This window comes from Babylonia areolata, chromosome 23, assembly GCF_041734735.1.
Source record: "Babylonia areolata isolate BAREFJ2019XMU chromosome 23, ASM4173473v1, whole genome shotgun sequence".
NCBI classification, from domain to species: Eukaryota; Metazoa; Mollusca; class Gastropoda; order Neogastropoda; family Buccinidae; genus Babylonia; species Babylonia areolata.
Genome location: NC_134898.1, coordinates 50,524,933 through 50,544,932, shown reverse-complemented (window position 1 = coordinate 50,544,932; position 20,000 = coordinate 50,524,933). Strand labels below are relative to the sequence as shown.

At 43.9% G+C, this 20,000-nt stretch overlaps 1 protein-coding gene across 1 annotated transcript in view; it reads left to right on the top strand.

The window, feature by feature from the left end:
* LOC143297709 (afadin-like) overlaps nucleotides 1-20,000 on the top strand; it is an 87,279-nt gene that overhangs the window by 4,498 nt on the left and 62,781 nt on the right. The window contains exons 2-4 of the mRNA XM_076610131.1: nucleotides 7,468-7,663; nucleotides 8,674-8,786; nucleotides 12,416-12,692. Of these exons, the coding sequence (XP_076466246.1) occupies nucleotides 7,468-7,663; nucleotides 8,674-8,786; nucleotides 12,416-12,692 (586 nt within the window). The remainder of the gene's footprint in view (nucleotides 1-7,467; nucleotides 7,664-8,673; nucleotides 8,787-12,415; nucleotides 12,693-20,000) is intronic.

Sequence of the window (20,000 nt, the reverse complement as noted above, 5' to 3'; positions counted from 1 at the left end):
TACACCCAGTCACAGCACAAAGTACACCCAGTCACATACACCCAGTCACAGTACACCCAGTCACAGCACACAGTACATCCAGTCACAGTACACCCAGTCACAGCACACAGTACACCCAGTCATACACCCAGTCACAGTACACCCAGTCACAGTACACCCAGTCACAGCACACCCAGTCACAGCACACAGTACATCCAGTCACAGCACACAGTACATCCAGTCACAGTACACCCAGTCACAGCACACAGTACACCCAGTCACATACACCCAGTCACAATACACCCAGTCACAGTACACCCAGTCACAGCACAGAGTACACCCAGTCACAGTACACCCAGTCACAGCACACAGTACACCCAGTCACAGCACACAGTACACCCAGTCACAGTACACCCAGTCACAGCACACAGTACACCCAGTCACAGTACACAGTACACCCAGTCACAGTACACCCAGTCACAGTACACAGTACACCCAGTCACAGTACACCCAGTCACAGTACACCCAGTCACAGCACACCCAGTCACAGCACACAGTACACCCAGTCACAGTACACCTGGTCACAGTACACAGTACACCCAGTCACAGTACACAGTACACCCAGTCACAGTACACCTGGTCACAGTACACAGTACACCCAGTCACAGTACACCCAGTCACAGCACAAAGTACACCCAGTCACATACACCCAGTCACAGTACACCCAGTCACAGCACACAGTACACCCAGTCACAGTACACCCAGTCACAGCACACCCAGTCACAGCACACAGTACATCCAGTCACAGTACACCCAGTCACAGCACACAGTACACCCAGTCACATACACCCAGTCACAATACACCCAGTCACAGTACACCCAGTCACAGCACAGAGTACACCCAGTCACAGTACACCCAGTCACAGCACACAGTACACCCAGTCACAGCACACAGTACACCCAGTCACAGTACACCCAGTCACAGCACACAGTACACCCAGTCACAGTACACAGTACACCCAGTCACAGTACACCCAGTCACAGTACACCCAGTCACGGTACACCCAGTCACAGTACACCCAGTCACAGCACACAGTACACCCAGTCACAGCACACCCAGTCACAGCACACCCAGTCACAGCACACAGTACACCCAGTCACAGTACACCTGGTCACAGTACACAGTACACCCAGTCACAGTACACAGTACACCCAGTCACAGTACACCTGGTCACAGTACACAGTACACCCAGTCACAGTACACCCAGTCACAGCACACCCAGTCACAGTACACAGTACACCCAGTCACAGTACACCCGGTCACAGTACACCCAGTCACAGCACACCCAGTCACAGTACACAGTACACCCAGTCACAGTACACCTGGTCACAGTACACAGTACACCCAGTCACAGTACACCCAGTCACAGCACACCCAGTCACAGTACACAGTACACCCAGTCACAGTACACCTGGTCACAGTACACAGTACACCCAGTCACAGTACACCCAGTCACAGTACACCCAGTCACAGCACACCCAGTCACAGTACACAGTACACCCAGTCACAGTACACCCGGTCACAGTACACAGTACACCCAGTCACAGCACACAGTACACCCAGTCACAGCACACCGTACACCCAGTCACAATACACCCAGTCACAGTACACAATACACCCAGTCACAGTACACCTAGTCACAGTACACCCAGTCACAGTACACCCAGTCACAGCACACAGTACACCCAGTCACAATACACCCAGTCACAGTACACCCAGTCACAGCACACCCAGTCACAGCACACAGTACACCCAGTCACAATACACCCAGTCACAGTACACCTAGTCACAGTACACCCAGTCACAGTACACAGTACACTCAGTCACAGTACACATTACACCCAGTCACAGTACACATTACACCCAGTCACCGGACCCAGTACACCCAGTCACAGTACGCCTAGTCACAGTACACCCAGTCACAGCACACCAAGTCACATGCACAGTTCACTCAGTCACAGTTCACAGTACATGTACATCCAGTCACAGTTCACCCAGTCACAATTCACAGTTCACCGAGTCACAGTACACAGTGCATCATTTACAGTATACCCAGTTACATAGGATATTAGTTTTAGTACTATTACTTTGTACTGTGCACAGAATATTCATGCATTTTGGTGAGTAATATTTTACTATTTTTAGTACACTTGGTGACATCCCACAGGGTTGATTCATGCAACCATACAGTAACCTTGGTCATATATATCACAGTACACATGTTCATTTTGCATAGTACACACACCCATACAACATGGCACAATGGTCTTTGACTTTGAGTCCAGATGAAGTACATTGCTTAATGTACTCAGCTGCATTAACAGAGTATACATGCATATATGTGTGTATTGCATCCAGTCACATTGTTCAGCACACAGATTCTCTGTGAAATCTGAGCTGCTCTCCCCAGGGAGAGCACTTCACTGCAGACAGTACAGTACCACCCATTTTGTCATCTTTTTTTTTTTTTCTGCCTGCAAGTATATAATTTATTTTATTGTCAATGTGGATTTTTCTGCAGAATTTTTGCCTGGGACAGCCTTTTTGTTGCCGAGCGTTGTTTTACGTGGGCTGAGTGCATGGACCTCAGTTTATGATCGTCTCATCCAAATGACTAGTGCCCAGACCACCACTCATCGTCAAATGGAAGGGGAGAAAATACTGGAGAGTGTAGGACTCGAACCCGTGGCATGCGCTCAGACTTCCTCGCTTCCAATACCGTGGACACGTTACCACTTGGCTTGTTTGTGGTGCACGCTCACATTGCACGGTAACTCTCTGTCAGTGTCATGTTACAGAGGTCACTCAGTCGCATTGCTACAGCAAAACTTGCACAGTATGCTTTAACTCACTCAGTACGGCCAGTCCTCTCTTCTTGATCTCCTCTACACAGACCCTTCGGATGTCCAGTGGGTGTCTGAATGACCCAGCCTTTAGCTTCTGTTGTCAGAATTGTGGTATTCTTTGTCAACATTCACGTCTTCAGTATAAGAGCCTTCCGCTTGCAATATTTTGATGATGATAATTGGGGTGAAACGCTGTTAACGTCATCTCTTTCGCCGTTCATATGGAAAGAGTTAAGCTTTGAAACTCCACCCTCAGCTCAAGCCTTGATGGGCACGGTAGATTTCTGTACTATGGTTAGAGCTCTGTACTATGGTCAGAGCCCTTGACTTTGAATCACAGGGTCCTGGGTTTGAATCCCAGCTATGTCTAATGGGTTAAACTAAAGGTGATTTATCTTTATAGGTCAAACTTTGCAAAGTAGCTAGTTACTGGACCTTCTTTGTGCCAGTTATATTATACATGTACACTATACATGCATACACATGCAGAACATCAAACACACATGTTAAAGATCCTGTAATCCATATGCCAGTGTTGGTTAAATGGAAACACAAATATTATATCCAATGTACACATCCATGGAATGGAGTATGGTTGTCAAAATGGTGGGGTAAAAACAGTAATGGATCTAAAAGCCCTTTTGTACCAGTCTGTGTAAATGTGGGAGTAGCAGCCCATGACGGCACGAGCTTGAAGTTGGATAAAAAGCAGCACAAAACACACACACACACACACACACACACACAGTCTCACACACACACACACACACACACACACACACACACACACACTCTCTCTCTCTCTCCCCCCCACACACCCCCCCTCCCCCCCACACACACAATCTGAAGCCTCAGGCTCTTGTCCCATCCTCTACAGCTTACAAAATATAATTTTCAGTTCAATTCAATTCAAAATACTTTATTATCTGCTTCAACCAAAAACAGAAAATTCTCTTTAGGCTCACTTTAAATGCCCGTCAGCAAAAATCAGAGAGAAAAAAACAAACAACTGACACATCCTTCACGTATCACCATGCACACATCAATTATTATGTAAAAAGAAAAACATGTGGGTAAGATACTATCACATTATCATTATGATTTAGAGTGTAACAACTCTGTGTGTGTTGCATGTGTGTCTGTGCGCGTGCATGCATCGTTTTGTGCGTGCGCATGCGCGCGCACACGTGTGTGTGCCTGCGTGTTGAGCGTGTGTGTGCGTATGTGTACGTTTCAATCATTATAAAAAGGAGAATATTCAATAAGATATTATAACATTTAAGAAGACAAATGCTCATCAACAAATAAAACTGAAAAACGAATGAGCAACTGGCACACACCCTTCCTTGATCACAGCGTACATATGAACTATCATGTAAAAAGAAAACATTTAGGTAAGAAATCAGAAATTACATTTTAAGATAAAGTGAAACATTTCAGTGATATAAAAGGAAAATATTCAGTAAGATAATTATAACATTTAAAAACATGAAATCACAGTTGAAGGGTCAACACTGCCACCAAGACTAAAAGCATGTAAAACCCCTTTCACGCCCCTCTGCGGCAAAACAATAACACTGGGCACGCACGCACGCACACACACACACACACACACACACACACACACACACACACACACACACACACATACACACACACACACTTCTGCCCTCACCCCCTCTGCTCGCGTCTTTCTTTACACGCATACATATAGGGAAGAAAGACAACTGTCATCATAACAATAAACAAATCACAGGCAATGGAATAAAAACATTATTTGAGCGAATCATTTATCACAGCAACAGCAGAGGGGGCAAATGATTTTTTGTACACATTCTTCTTTGCAAGAGGGATTTTACATCATCTACCAGAAGGGAGTTTCTGAAAGACAGAGTTAATTAAGTGGATGAGTCATTGAGTGGAATCATTAAAAATTTGGAGTGCTTTTCTGCTAAGAGTTACTAAGAGTGGATTGGTATAGGGTGTTCAGTTGTTGCTGGGGCTTGTTATGATTTTGCTGGCTAGGTTTACAACTCGTCCTAATTTTGTCTTTAACTTCACAGTCAGATTGCCAAACCAGGCCACGATACTGAAAGCCATGCCACTTTATATCAGACTTTTGTACACCAGCTCAAGTATGTGTGGACTAACATTAAAACTTCTTAATTTTCGCAGTAGAAAGAGTCTCTGGTGCGCTTTCTTGACAGTGGTATCAACATGTTCACTGAATGTGAGACTGTGATCAACTATGGTCCCTAGATATTTAAAACTGTCCACTATTTCCACTTGTTTCTGATCTATTATGACTGGATTGTGTGTGTGTGTGTGTGTGTGTGTGTGTGTGTGTGTGTGCGTGTGTGTGTGTGTGTGTGTGTCCCTTTCACTGCCTAAAATAAGTTCTTTTGTTTTCTCCACGTTCAGTTCGAGAAAGTTATCCTTTAAGAAAGAGTTTATGACACTAATTTCTAAAAAAATACTGTGAAATTGAAAACTCATCTTTTAAAAGACCAGCTTAAGCCATGTGGTCAGCATATTTTACAAGATTGAGAAAAAGGTCTGAGCACCTGATGTCGTTAATGTAGAGGGAGAAAATCAAAGGAGATAAAACACAGCAGAGTTAAAACAGGTCTGCTCATTAAATATAATCTGAATATAATCTTGCCCCTCCACTCCATGTATAAAAGTTGGGTCTTCTGCATGAATCACTCTTCTTCTGATACAGGGGTGTGTGTGTGTGGGAGGGGAGGGGAGCGGGAGGGGGAGGGGGATGCTTACTGCACAGCTGTTTTATCTCATTTATGAAACGTTTCACACACAGGTATCCACTGTATACATACACATGTATGCAAAGGTACTTCAGGCATGTTCATGCAGAATCTCTGTCTCCAGTAAGTCCTGGATCACATTTCTGTGTACTGACATGTATTCATGTACAACACGTGCATATGCACATTTTGTGTGCATGTATTATTTGTAAATACACACAAACACATGCACATATGCTCCTACACATGCACATGCACATATACACACACATCATACACACAGACAGCAAGACACACTGACACACACACACACACACGCACACGCACACACACACACACACACACGCACACACACACACACACACACACACACACACACACACACACACACACACACACACAGACTCACACATGTACACATGTAATGATGTATGCACAAACACACACACACACACACACACACACACACACACACACACACATGCGCATATGCATTATACATGAAGAACACAAACACACATGTACACACACTCATACACACACACCAAAAAACAAAAAACAAAAAAAACAATACAGCACACCAAACAAACAAGAAACAAAACAAAAGAAAACCAAAACAACAGACTAGGGATAGGGAGCACAGTACTTATACAGTTATCTATAGCCGTTTCTCTCAGCCCTGATATGGTCCTGTGAGGTAGACTTGGCTTTTGTATAATTTCACTTTCTGTTTCACTTTCAGTTTTTCAGGGAGGCATCGCTGCGTTTAGACAAATCCATATGCTGTGTATGTGTACACCACATCTGCTAGGCAGATGGCTGGCCAGCAGCATTTATAACCCAACACGCTGAGTCAGACCTTGAGTGCATGCATATATATATTATATTTATTATATTTATAAATTTGTGTACCTTTCAGAGTGGATTTTTCCTACAGAATTTGGCCAGAGGACAACCGTTTATGTTGCCATGGGTTCTTTTTCAGTGCGCTAAGTGCTTGCTGCTCATGAGACCATGTTTTGTCGTCCGAATGGAGACCATGTTTTATCATCCGAATGGAGACCATGTTTTATTATCTGAATGGAGACTATGTTTTGTCGTCTGAATGGAGACCATGTTTTATCGACCGAATGCAGACCATGTTTTATCGTCTGAATGGAGACCATGTTTTATTGACCAAATGGAGACCATGTTTTGTCGTCCGAATGGAGACCATGTTTTATCATCCAAATGGAGACCATGTTTTGTCGTCCGAATGACAAGACGCTCAGTTTGATTTTCCACTAAAATTCCAGTCAAACTTGGGAGAAAGGGTGAGACCAGGATTTGAAGTTCTCAGACCCTCACAAACACTTCATTGGCATAATAATGGAGTCTCCTGTCAGACCGACAGACGAGTAGGCAGGCAGGCTTATCTGTCGGTGTGTGTCCTCATATGGGAGAAGAGGCTGATTCTGGATGCACAGCACTTCCCACAGGTGTTGCAAGGGAAAACGTCTCCAGAAGTTGAGCCCTGCTTCCTTCGCTCATGCTTCTCCTTAATGGCCAGCAGCCTGGTTGCCTGACCAACACAGGTGACTTTTTTTTTTGTGAAGAGGAGTTGTGCAGTCCTTTCCCCACTCTCTCGCCTACTGACACTCACAGTCCCACAGGTGCAGATACTGCCACGTGTAGGACGGCCTCGACTTTATTGGCAGATGAGCACCTAAACCATCCTTTCACCTTCCTCCATTTGTATTATAAACAGCCAAGAGATAAAGATACCTGTTTCACTGTGGAATGTATACATGTATAATGTGTGCACACATGTTCACAGGACTTGGAGTTCCACGGGGTGGTTCGATTCTACTTCCAAGGCGGCAATGGGGCCAGCGTCATCACCAAGTGTCTGCGGGTTTCCAGCACTGCCGCCACCTCAAACGTCATCGACACGCTCATCGAGAAGTTCCGCCCCGACATGCGCATGCTGACGCAGAACAAGTATGCACTGTATGAGGTGCATGTGAATGGAGGTATGTTAATGGATGTTGAGGTGTTCTTTTTTGGTGGTGTTTTTTTCAAACAGAAAACTAAATATGATGCATATGATGAGGCATAGAATGATCAGACTGAACAGAGAACTCGGTTCTGAAGTTTGATGTTGATGGAAACTTGATACTTATAAGTTATATATAATTTGAATTTAGTCTTGTGGGATGTGAATATTACTTAACTTAGTGTGTTAGTCTTAAAGGCATGGCCAGGAACGGGGGTGACTAAGAGTCTTGTGAAGGAAAAAAACCTGTGATATATTAACTTTGTACTGGAAAAAGTGCTGTAAATGTATGTAATGTGTGATGGTCAAGCTTTGAAATTTATGGTTCAGTTACCCCTATTTGTGCTTTACATAAAATTTCATAATAATGTATATAATATATATTATATACAAAACAGTACATCCTGTGTGTATTTCATAAACCACAGAATGGTGAGATGGGTAACTGTAACACAGCATCTCTGGCATATTCAGTCTTTGAGATGTACTGTATGAAACACATTAACTCACTCAGTACGGCCAGTCCTCTCTTCTCCTCTACACAGACCCATCGGATGTCCAGTGGGTGTCTAAATGACCCAACCTTTAGCTTCCGTCCTCAGAATTGTGGTATTCTTTGTCAACATTCACCTCTTCAGTATAAGAGCCTTCCGCTTGCAATATTTTGATGATGGTAATTGGGGTGAAACGCTGTTAACGTCGTCTCTTTCGCCGTTTGTATGGAGAGAGTTAAGGTTGTTCAGGCAATGGCAGATCTACAGCAGTGTTGATCCTAGAGACCCCTTTAACTGTATAATCTATAAGAAAATCTCATCTCCACATTTCACCCACCACAAGTACCAGATGTCATGATGAGAATTTGAATCCAGGATTTTCTGAGACTGAAAGTCCAATGTTCTAACCTCACAGCTGTTGTGGTGAGATAGCATTGAATGATGGTATCTATTACATCATTGTGTGTGTGTGTGTGTGTGTGTGTGTGTTCAGAGGAACGACGTCTGGGTGACGATGAAAAGGTTCTGTGGGTACAACTCAACTGGGGCAAGGATGTTCGGGAAGGCAGGTTCCTGCTCAAGGATGAAAACGAAAAAACACTGCGGGTAAGTTTGTTGGTGTGCAGTATTGTATATAATTGTTATGTGCTTCTGTTTGATGTGATATGATGATGATGATGATACTGGTACCTGTATAGCACCTGTCCTCAGCTGGAGACCAAGCTCTAAGCGCTTTACAACCACGGGTGTCATTTGCACAACAGGCTGCCTACCTGGGTAGAGCCGACTGACAGCTGCCTTTGGGTGCTCATCATGTTTCCTGTGTCATTCAATCAGGTTTCAGACATGCACACATACACACTCATATCTGTCGACATGTAGCATTTTACATGTATGACCATTTTGTTTATTTACCTCGCCATATAGACAGATATACTCCGTTTTTGGGTGTGTGCATGTTATTGTTTCCAAAACTCACTGAACGCTGACATGGATTACAGGATCTTTAATGTGTGTATTTGATCTTCATGCATATACACATGAAGGGGGTTCAGGCAATAGCAGGTCTGACTTGGGAGATTGGAAAAATCTCCACCCTTTACCCACCAGGCGTTGTTACCGAGATTTGAACCCGGGACCCTCAGATTGAAGGCCAGTGCTTTAAATCCACTTGGCTGTTGTGCCCGTCACACAATGAATTACATCTAATATGAAATATCCATTTCCATGTTGGTTTTTAATGATTTTCTGGTGTGGCTTACTGTAATTTAAGCTGGGTTCATACCTTTAGGTTCTATTTAAAAAAAAATAAAAAAAAGAGAAAAAAGAAAAAAAAAGTAAAGTTAATAATTTTGGCTTCCTTATTGAAAGACCTTTTTTTTTTTTTTTTTTTTAACTGTTTGTGGTTAATGACGTATGGTGTCAAAATATTCCACCAGAAATTTAGAAATTTACATCTGAAAGGAACATAATGGTAAATGGTCCCAGAATGGATCTTTCTGACCTAAACGACAGTTCTTTTCAACGCATCTAGCAGATGACAAAGGACAATTCATTCTCCCTGGGTGCACAGGCTGGTGCTGAGAACAACCAGCTTTCTCCTCTGTTTGCATCACGATTGTTAAATCTGTTTAAATTGCCTTGGGGTATTGAAGGTTTTTTAAAAGTTTTCAAAATTTTGTGATTCAAAACCTGAACAAGCCCTGTTGGGCTAATGTGAAACTGCCATTGATTGCTGATTGTCATTGAATTATTCATTCATTTATTTATTCATTTATTAATTTATTTATCTATTTGTTACTTATTATTTGTGTATTTATTCATTTATTTTATTTATTTCATTTATCTTTATTCATTTATTTATTTTATGAATATTGGATGCGCACAGTGTAAATGTATAGCATATATATATATATATATATATATAGCATGAAAATGAGCAGTGAACTTGTAACACACAGAGAACAAAAAAATGTGTCAAGCTGCAATGAAGAGAGAAATTCCTGGGGTCTGTGTTTTTTTTTGTTTTTTTTTTATAATGAAATTTATTTTAAACAATATATTTTTGCTTTGTTTTTGTCAGGCATAGGATTTTTGTTTTAGAACACCTCCCCTACTCGATTTGGATGGTGGTAGTCTGGGTGCTAATTCATTTGGATCAGATCCTCGTCCTGAATAGACGGAGAAGAAAAAAGATATATGAACAGGTGTATCCTTTGTGCAACATGTGTTTATTTATACCAGCGGAAACCATTACTTTGTTTATAAATACACCTTCAGACAGACAGGGGAAAAAAAGAGATGAAAAAAGAGGGTGATGTCATTTTGCCAGCTAGATTAGGGTGCTGTGTTGTCTTGCTGTGTTCCTGTTGGAAGGAGAGCTGCCAGGGTTTTCACACAGCTTGGATATCATCTGTGGAAAAACAACAACTACGCAACACTATCATCTTCTGTGGAAAGAAAACAACACAACACAGATCTGTATCACCTGTGGAAAGAAAACTGCACAACACAGACATCGTCTGTAGAAAGACAACTTCGCAACAGATATTGCCTGTGGAAAGAAAACTGCACAACACAGATATTGTCTGTAGAAAGACAACTTCGCAACAGATATTGCCTGTGGAAAGAAAACTGCACAACACAGACATCGTCTGTAGAAAGACAACTTCGCAACAGATATTGCCTGTAGAAAGACAACTTCGCAACAGATATTGCCTGTGGAAAGAAAACTGCACTGTACACAAAACCGCACAACACAGACATTGTCCGTTGAAAGAAAACTACACAACACAGATCTGTACATCATCTTTGGAAAGAAAACTACACACTGCAGAAAATCCGAACAACACAGACATTGTCCATGGAAAGAATACTACACAACACAGATCTATACATCATCTTTGGAAGGAAAACTACACAACACAGAAAACTACACAACACAGATATCATCTTTGGAAAGAAAACTGCACAACACAGATATTGTCTGTAGAAAGACAACTTCGCAACAGATATTGCCTGTGGAAAGAAAACTGCACTGTACACAAAACCGCACAACACAGACATTGTCCGTTGAAAGAAAACTACACAACACAGATATCGTCTTTGGAAAGAAAGCTGCACACTGCAGAAAATCCGAACAACACAGACATTGTCCATGGAAAGAATACTACACAACACAGATCTATACATCATCTTTGGAAAGAAAACTACACAACACAGAAAACTACACAACACAGAAAACTACACAACACAGATATCATCTTTGGAAAGAAAACTACACAACACAGAAAACTACACAACACGTACATTCGCCGTGGAAAGAAAACTACACAACACATAATATGATTTTTTTAAAAAATTACCGATAACATCTGTGGAAAGAAAACTACACAATGCACGACATGAAAACTAATCTTTGAATTTTATTTTGCGTTCATGCTATTTTCTGTTTAATTTTATTTTGTGTCATGTATTTTTGCTACTATTGTGTTTAACAATTTGATTTAGTTTAATCTTTTTTTTTTTTTTTTAATAGAATTAATTGATTGATTTATTCATTCATTCATTTACTCATGTATTTGTGTATTCATTTATTTATTTATTCATTTTTTATTTGTTTGTTTGCTTTCAAGTTAGTTTCATTTGATTCTGTTCATTTATTTATCATTTTTGATTTTTCCTAGGTTCAGATTAGAATGCCAACTGTACCAAGCAAGAATATAAATGCAAAATAAGAATATTGTGTTGGCTTGAGAATGAGAATACTGGTACCTGGTCCACAGGGGAAGTAACCATGGTGCGAGTTAACTTGTACCTGGAGTAGAAGTCATCTTCTTGTTTGTTCGTGGACTGCAGCTCCCATGTTCACACGTGTATAACAGTACACAGGTGGGCTTTTACGTGCATGGCCGTTTTTACCCCGCCATGTAGGCAGCCAAACTCCGTTTTCAGGGGGGCTCTGCCTGGAGTAGAATGAGTTAACTCTGTCCATACGAACGGCGAAAGAGACGACGTTAACAGCGTTTCACCCCAATTACCACCATCAAAATATTGTAAGCGGAAGGCTCTTATACTGAAGAGGTGAATGTTGACAAAGAATACCACAATTCTGACGATGGAAGCTAAAGGTTGGGTCATTGAGACACTCACTGGACATCCGAGGGGTCCATGTAGAGGAGAAGAGAGGACTGGCCGTACTGAGTGAGTTAAGGCATCACGCTCAATGGTTCCAGGACCCGGCGCTGGGCTTCCGGGAGCCAGCCAGGGAGGACCCGAACCCCCCTGGCAACTTCAAGCGCAAGCTGTCGAAGCGGGAGAAGAAGGAGCGGAGGCGCAGGGAGGAGGAGGAGAGGGCGCGGCAGAACCAGTCTGTGTCCAGCAAGCTGTACACCGAGGCCCCGGAGACCAGCTTCACCCGCAGCATCTCCAACCCCGAGGCCGTCATGCGCCGCCGCCGCCAGCAGAAGCTGGAGAAGAAGCTGGCCCAGATGCAGAGCCGCTCTGACTCTGGTGAGTTTTCTGTCGGTGACGGTGTGTGGTGGTGTGTCGGTGTGTGTGTGTCGGTGGTTTGTGTGGAGTGGTTCTGATGTGTGAGTGAGTGTGTGGAGCGGTTGTGGTGTGTCAGTGTGTTTGACATGTTTCCGGTGAGTGTGCGATGTGGTTCCAGTGAGTGTGTGTGTGTGGAGTGGTTCTAGTGTGAGTGTGTGTGTGATGCAGTTCTACTAACTTCAAGTGAATTAAAGTGAGTGAATGTGGAGCAGTTCCAGTGATAGAGTGAGTGCGTGTGACGCCGTTCCAGTTAGAGTGTGTCTGATGTCGTTCTGATGAGTGAGTGTGTTACATGGTTCTAGAGAGTGATGTGGTGTGTATGTGTGTGTGTGTGTGACGCGGTTCCGATGAGTGAGTGTGTGTGGATCAGTTCCTGTGAGTGAGTGTGTGTGGAGTGGTTCAAATGTGCGAGTATTTGTGACGCGGTTCTGATGAGTGAGTGTGTTACATGGTTCTAGTGAGTGATGTGGTTGTGTGTGTTTGTGTGTGTGTGTGTGTGATGCGGTTCCGATGAGTGAGTGTGTGTGGATCAGTTCCTGTGAGTGAGTGTGTGTGGAGTGGTTCAAATGTGCGAGTATTTGTGACGCGGTTCCGGTGAGTGAGTACGAGTGTGTGGAGCAGATGATGATGGTGGTAATATGGATACTTATAAAAAGTTATATAGTTCTGGTGAGTGTGTGTGACATAGTTCCGGTGAGTGAGTGTGTGTGACATAGTTCCAGTGAGTGTGTGTGTGTGACATAGTTCCGGTGAGTGTGTGTGACATAGTTCCGGTGAGTGTGTGTGACATAGTTCCAGTGAGTGTGTGTGACATAGTTCCAGTGAGTAAGTGAGTGTGTGTGTGTGACATAGTTCCGGTGAGTGAGTGTGTGTGATATAGTTCCGGTGAGTGAGTGTGTCTGACATAGTTCCAGTGAGTGAGTGTGTGTGATGCGGTTTCAGTGAGTAAGTGAGTGTGTGTTGAGCAGTTCCAGTGTGTCAGTGTGTGTTGAGCAGTTTGTTCCAGTGTGTCAGTGTGTGTTGAGCAGTTTGTTCCAGTGTGTCAGTGTGTGTTGAGCAGTTCCAGTGTGTCAGTGTGTGTTGAGCAGTTCCTCTGAGTGAGTGCATGAAAAGCGGTTCCGGTGAACTAACTGTTTTGGTGAGTGTGTGCTGTGCCGGTCTGGTGAGGTGTAAAGCGGCTCTGTAAAGCTTGTAAAATGTTGTAGAGCTGTTTTGGTGAGCTCTTCTGGAGAGTGTACGAAGAAGTGATGTTGATGTGTGAGTGTGAAGTGATTTTGCTGTCCACATGTGTGTGTGTGTGTGTGTGTTTGTGTGGCAGTGTGTAAGAACAATAAGAATAGTAATAAAAATCAACATAATGATAAAAAATGGACACACACACACACACACACACACACACACACACACACACACACACACACACACACACACACACACACACACACACACACACACACACAATCACAAGGAGCATGCACACATTCAGGCGTGTGCACGTGCACGCAGACACTCGCGCACACTTCCATACTGCGCATGTCCTACTCCCTCTCCTCCCAACACGCCACCACCCACTCCTCTACCCCCGGCCCCACCCTCCCACCTCCACCCACTCCTCTACCCCCGGCCCCACCCTCCCACCTCCACCCACTCCTCTACCCCCGGCCCCACCCTCCCACCTCCACCCACTCCTCTACCCCCGGCCCCACCCTCCCACCACCACCCACTCCTCTACCCCCGGCCCCACCCTCCCACCTCCACCCACCCCTACCTTGCCCAGCCTCTCGGTCTTAGTCTCTCTTTTTGCATTTTCTTGTTGACATTTTGCGCACAGCTCTCGATCGCTCACATTTGGACGATAATGAACAGTTTGATACTGTGTTTAATGGGGGGGGGCCCCTAGGCGCCGCTCTCAAGTGCTCTTACGAGCGAGCCATAAAGGTTCCCTGTCGGCTGATCTCAGCGGGCAAACAAGTGGAATCAGCACATCGATTTGCTGTGTGTGCAGTGTAGCAGCAGCAGCAGCATTTCTATGACCAGCAGTGCACAAACAGCAGTTTTGTTTGTTTGTTGTTGTGTGTGTGTGTGTGTGTGCCCCCGTGAAGTTTTGAGAAGGTGGTGGTGAGGGTGAGAAAAATCTTGTTGACCAGCAGAATGAGTGTGTGTGTGTGTGTGTGTGTGTGTGTGTGTGTGAGTGTGTGTGTGTGTGTGTGTGGTGGGGGGGAGTGAGTGTGTATGTGTGTGTGTGTGTGTGGGGGGGGGGGGGTGTGAGTATGTGTGTGTTTGTGTGTGTGTCTGTGTGAGTGTGAGAGGGGGTGTTGTACAGACACACACACACACACACACACACACACACGGTAGGGACACACACGGTAGGGACACACACACACACACACACACACACACACGTGCGCGCACACACACGTACACACATACACACATGTATACACACACTTGTGCTCACATCATAGGAAAAAAATCTTTAAAAAAATACACATCCATCCCCATAGACCCCCTCCTCTTATCTACTATCTGTAGATCTGACTATCTATCTATCTATCTATCTGTCCATCCACCATACCATACCCCAACCCCCGCCCCCCTGCTCCCCCCCCCCCGCCCCCCTGACCCCCCTAGACTGCACCACTCCCCCTCCCTCTCTAGGGGTTTCGAACCTCCAACCTGGAACAGGTTGATTCTTAGAATTGCTGTGGACTGACTGGGAAACAACCAGTTGATTACATTGCATACGTTCTGCTGAAGACAGCAACTGACTGCTTTTCTTCTTCTTCCTCCTCCTCCTTCTCCCTATCTTTTCTTCTTCTTCTCCTTCATCTCCATCTTCTTCTCTTCCTTCTTCTTCTTTCTCCTCCTCTTCCTCCTCCTTCTCTTCCTCCTCCACCCCCACCTCCACCTTTTTTTCTTCTTCTCCTTCTTTTCTTCTCCTTCATCCTCTTCTCTTCCTTCTCCTCGTTTGTCTTTGCCTTCTCCTCCTCCTCCTTCTTCATCTCTTATTCCATTTTCTTCGTTCTTCTTTGTGCAGCCCTTTGCCTCAGACTTCTCTGATGTCTTTGTCAGCATCTTTACCCACCCACCCATCCATCTCTCAACTCCCCTCCCCTTTAGCTTCTTTTCCCCTTCCCCTTCTGATCTATGCCTCTGCATCCATCCGTTGCATCCGCTGCATCCGCTGCCAGAGCGCAGGGGTCTTGATCCCGTCTCACAGTTCCTCAGATAATTGCGTTTGTCTGCGTGGCCATTGACCTTTTGTTGTCAGGTGTTTAATGTCCTCTCTTTTGTCTGCTGCTGACTCTGGCTCTCCCCTGTTTATCTCTCTGACTCTGGCTCTCCCCTGTTTATCTCTCTTTTGCCTCGCTTCTCCCCCCTTCTCTCCCCAGTCCTTCCTCCTTCTCCTCCTCTTCATCCCTGATTTAATTGACGGCACCGATTCATCGAGACCTGTCCTCTTAACTAAGCCCTGGTCGGTCGTAGTCCTTTGCCGTTTCCTGTTTTTGATGTTGTTGTTGTACTTCTGGTTTTTGTCGTTCTTTTCTTTTCTTTCTTTCTTTTGTTTGTTTGTTTCTTTCTTTCTCTTGCCTATGATGGTGATGAGACTTTGCTGTACGTCGGTGTGTTATTTTTGTTGTTGCTGTTGTTGCTTGTTTTGTTTGCTTGTTTATTTCTTTTGTGTTCCTCTTTCGTTTTGTACTCAACAGGAGAGAATGCCACCAGCTCAGGCGTTGATTTTGAGAGTAGCAGGATGTTGCGATTAAAAAAAAAAAGAAAGAAAAAAAGTAGAAGAAAAGAATAAATGATAACAACAACAAAACTTTTCTGTGTAGAAGTGAAGCAGATTTAGAGGTGGTTGGATAGATGTGGGGAGTATCAGCCTCTCACCACAATCCTTTTTACATTTTTATTTTTCATTTTTTGAAATTTTATCTTAAGAAATGTTTAATGTTTGTTTTTTGTTGTGGTGGTTGTGGGGTTGGTGGGGTTTGAGTCTTTTTTCCTTTCTTTTTTCTTCTTCTTTCTTTCTTTCTTAGTCTGGCTTTTCTGTCTTTCAGACTTATTGTTTATGTTAGTCTGTCTGTCTCTTTGTCTGTCTGTTGCAGTACATGTCTGTGTCTTTATGAATATGTCTGTCTGTTGCAGTTACGCCTGTGTCTTTATGAATATGTTGCAGTTATGTCTGTGTCTTTATGAATATGTCTGTCTGTCTGTTGCAGTTATGTCTGTGTCTTTATGAATGTGTGTGTCTGTTGTATACATACATGTGTGTTTATATATATATATATATATATATATATATATATATATATATATATATATATATATATATGAATTTGTCTGTCTGTTGCAGTATACTTCTGTGCCTCTGTGAATGTTTGTCTTTCTGTTGGAGTGTGCACTGTCTTTGACTTCACTTTGTGCAGCTTTAAAATGTCTCTTTGCCTGCCTGTCTGTGTGCTTGCCTGCATGTCAGCCTGTCTATCTGTCTACATGCCTGTCTGTCTATCTGTCTACATCCCTGTCTGTCTTTCAGTCTGTCTTTCTGTCTGCATTTTTGTCTGTCTTTCAGTCTGTCTGTCTACATTCCTGTCTGTCTATCTGTCTGCATTCCTGTCTGTCTTTCTGTCTGCATTCCTGTCTGTCTTTCTGTCTACATTCCTGTCTGTCTATCTGTCTACATGCCTGTCTGTCTTTCTGTCTACATTTCTGTCTGTCTTTCAGTCTATCTATCTGTCTACATGCCCGTCTGTCTTTCAGTCTGTCTGTCTGTCTACATTCCTGTCTGTCTTTCAGTCTGTCTGTCTATATGCCTGTCTGTCTGTCTGTCTGTATGCCTGTCTGTCTTTCTGTCTACATTCCTGTCTGTCTTTCTGTCTACATTTCTGTCTGTCTTTCTGTCTACATTTCTGTCTGTCTGTCTGTCTACATGCCTGTCTGTCTTACTGTCTGTCTTTCAGTCTGTCTGTCTGTCTACATGCCTGTCAGTCTTTCAGTCTGTCTATCTGTCTACATGCCTGTCTGTCTTTCAGTCTGTCTGTCTGTCTACATTCCTGTCTGTCTTTCAGTCTGTCTGTCTATATTCCTGTCTGTCTTTCTGTCTACATTCCTGTCTGTCTTTCAGTCTGTCTATCTGTCTGCATGCCTGTATGTCTTTCAGTCTGTCTGTCTGTCTATATGCCTGTCTGTCTTTCAGTCTGTCTGTCTGTCTACATGCCTGTCTGTCTATCTGTCTACATGCCTGTCTGTCTTTCAGTCTGTCTGTCTGTCTACATGCCTGTCTGTCTTTCAGTCTGTCTATCTGTCTACATGCCTGTCTGTCTTCAGTCTGTCTGTCTATATGCCTGTCTGTCTTTCAGTCTGTCTGTCTACATCCCTGTCTGTCTTTCAGTCTGTCTGTCTACATTCCTGTCTGTCTTTCAGTCTGTCTACATCCCTGTCTGTCTTTCAGTCTGTCTGTCTACATTCCTGTCTGTCTATATTCCTGTCTGTCTTTCAGTCTGTCTACATTCCTGTCTGTCTTTCAGTCTGCCTGTCTACATTCCTGTCTGTCTTTCAGTCTGCCTGTCTACATCCCTGTCTGTCTTTCAGTCTATCTGTCTACATCCCTGTCTGTCTTTCAGTCTGTCTGTCTACATCCCTGTCTGTCTTTCAGTCTGTCTGTCTACATCCCTGTCTGTCTTTCAGTCTGTCTGTCTACATCCCTGTCTGTCTTTCAGTCTGTCTGTCTACATCCCTGTCTGTCTTTCAGTCTGTCTGTCTACATTCCTGTCTGTCTTTCAGTCTGTCTGTCTACATTCCTGTCTGTCTATATGCCTGTCTGTCTTTCAGTCTGTCTACATTCCTGTCTGTCTTTCAGTCTGTCTGTCTACATTCCTGTCTGTCTTTCAGTCTGTCTGTCTACATTCCTGTCTGTCTTTCAGTCTATCTGTCTACATTCCTGTCTGTCTTTCAGTCTGTCTGTCTACATTCCTGTCTGTCTTTCAGTCTGTCTGTCTACATCCCTGTCTGTCTTTCAGTCTGTCTGTCTACATCCCTGTCTGTCTTTCAGTCTGTCTGTCTACATTCCTGTCTGTCTTTCAGTCTGTCTACATCCCTGTCTGTCTTTCAGTCTGTCTGTCTACATTCCTGTCTGTCTATATGCCTGTCTGTCTTTCAGTCTGTCTATCTGTCTACATTCCTGTCTGTCTTTCAGTCTGTCTACATTCCTGTCTGTCTTTCAGTCTGTCTGTCTACATTCCTGTCTGTCTTTCAGTCTGTCTACATTCCTGTCTGTCTTTCAGTCTGTCTGTCTACATTCCTGTCTGTCTTTCAGTCTGTCTGTCTACATTCCTGTCTGTCTTTCAGTCTATCTGTCTACATGCCTGTCTGTCTTTCAGTCTGTCTATCTGTCTACATTCCTGTCTGTCTTTCAGTCTATCTGTCTACATTCCTGTCTGTCTTTCAGTCTGTCTACATCCCTGTCTCTCTTTCAGTCTATCTGTCTACATCCCTGTCTGTCTTTCAGTCTGTCTGTCTACATGCCTGTCTGTCTTTCAGTCTGTCTATCTGTCTACATGCCTGTCTGTCTTTCAGTCTGTCTGTCTACATTCCTGTCTGTCTATATGCCTGTCTGTCTTTCAGTCTGTCTACATCCCTGTCTCTCTTTCAGTCTATCTGTCTACATGCCTGTCTGTCTTTCAGTCTGTCTATCTGTCTACATTCCTGTCTGTCTTTCAGTCTGTCTACATCCCTGTCTCTCTTTCAGTCTATCTGTCTACATTCCTGTCTGTCTTTCAGTCTATCTGTCTACATCCCTGTCTGTCTTTCAGTCTATCTGTCTACATCCCTGTCTCTCTTTCAGTCTATCTGTCTACATGCCTGTCTGTCTTTCAGTCTATCTGTCTACATGCCTGTCTGTCTTTCAGTCTGTCTATCTGTCTACATGCCTGTCTGTCTTTCAGGAACAGTTGGCATCCTATAGTCACCTGCACATAGGGGATACATGTGTTGTCGCTCCTTTTGTTATGCACTGCTGCAGCACAATGTGTGGACTGTGTGTGTGTGTGTGTGTGTGTGTGTGTGTGTGTGTGTGTGTACACATGTGTGTTTGTTTATGTATATGTGTTTGTGCGTGTGTGTTTGTGTGCGTGCATGTGTGTGTGCGTGTGTGCGCGCGCGCACGCGTGCGTGCATACATGCGTGTGTGTTTGTGTATGTGTATGTGTGTGTATGTGTGTGCTGCAGCGATAGCGCAAGCATAGAGGCCAGCAGTCCGGAAAC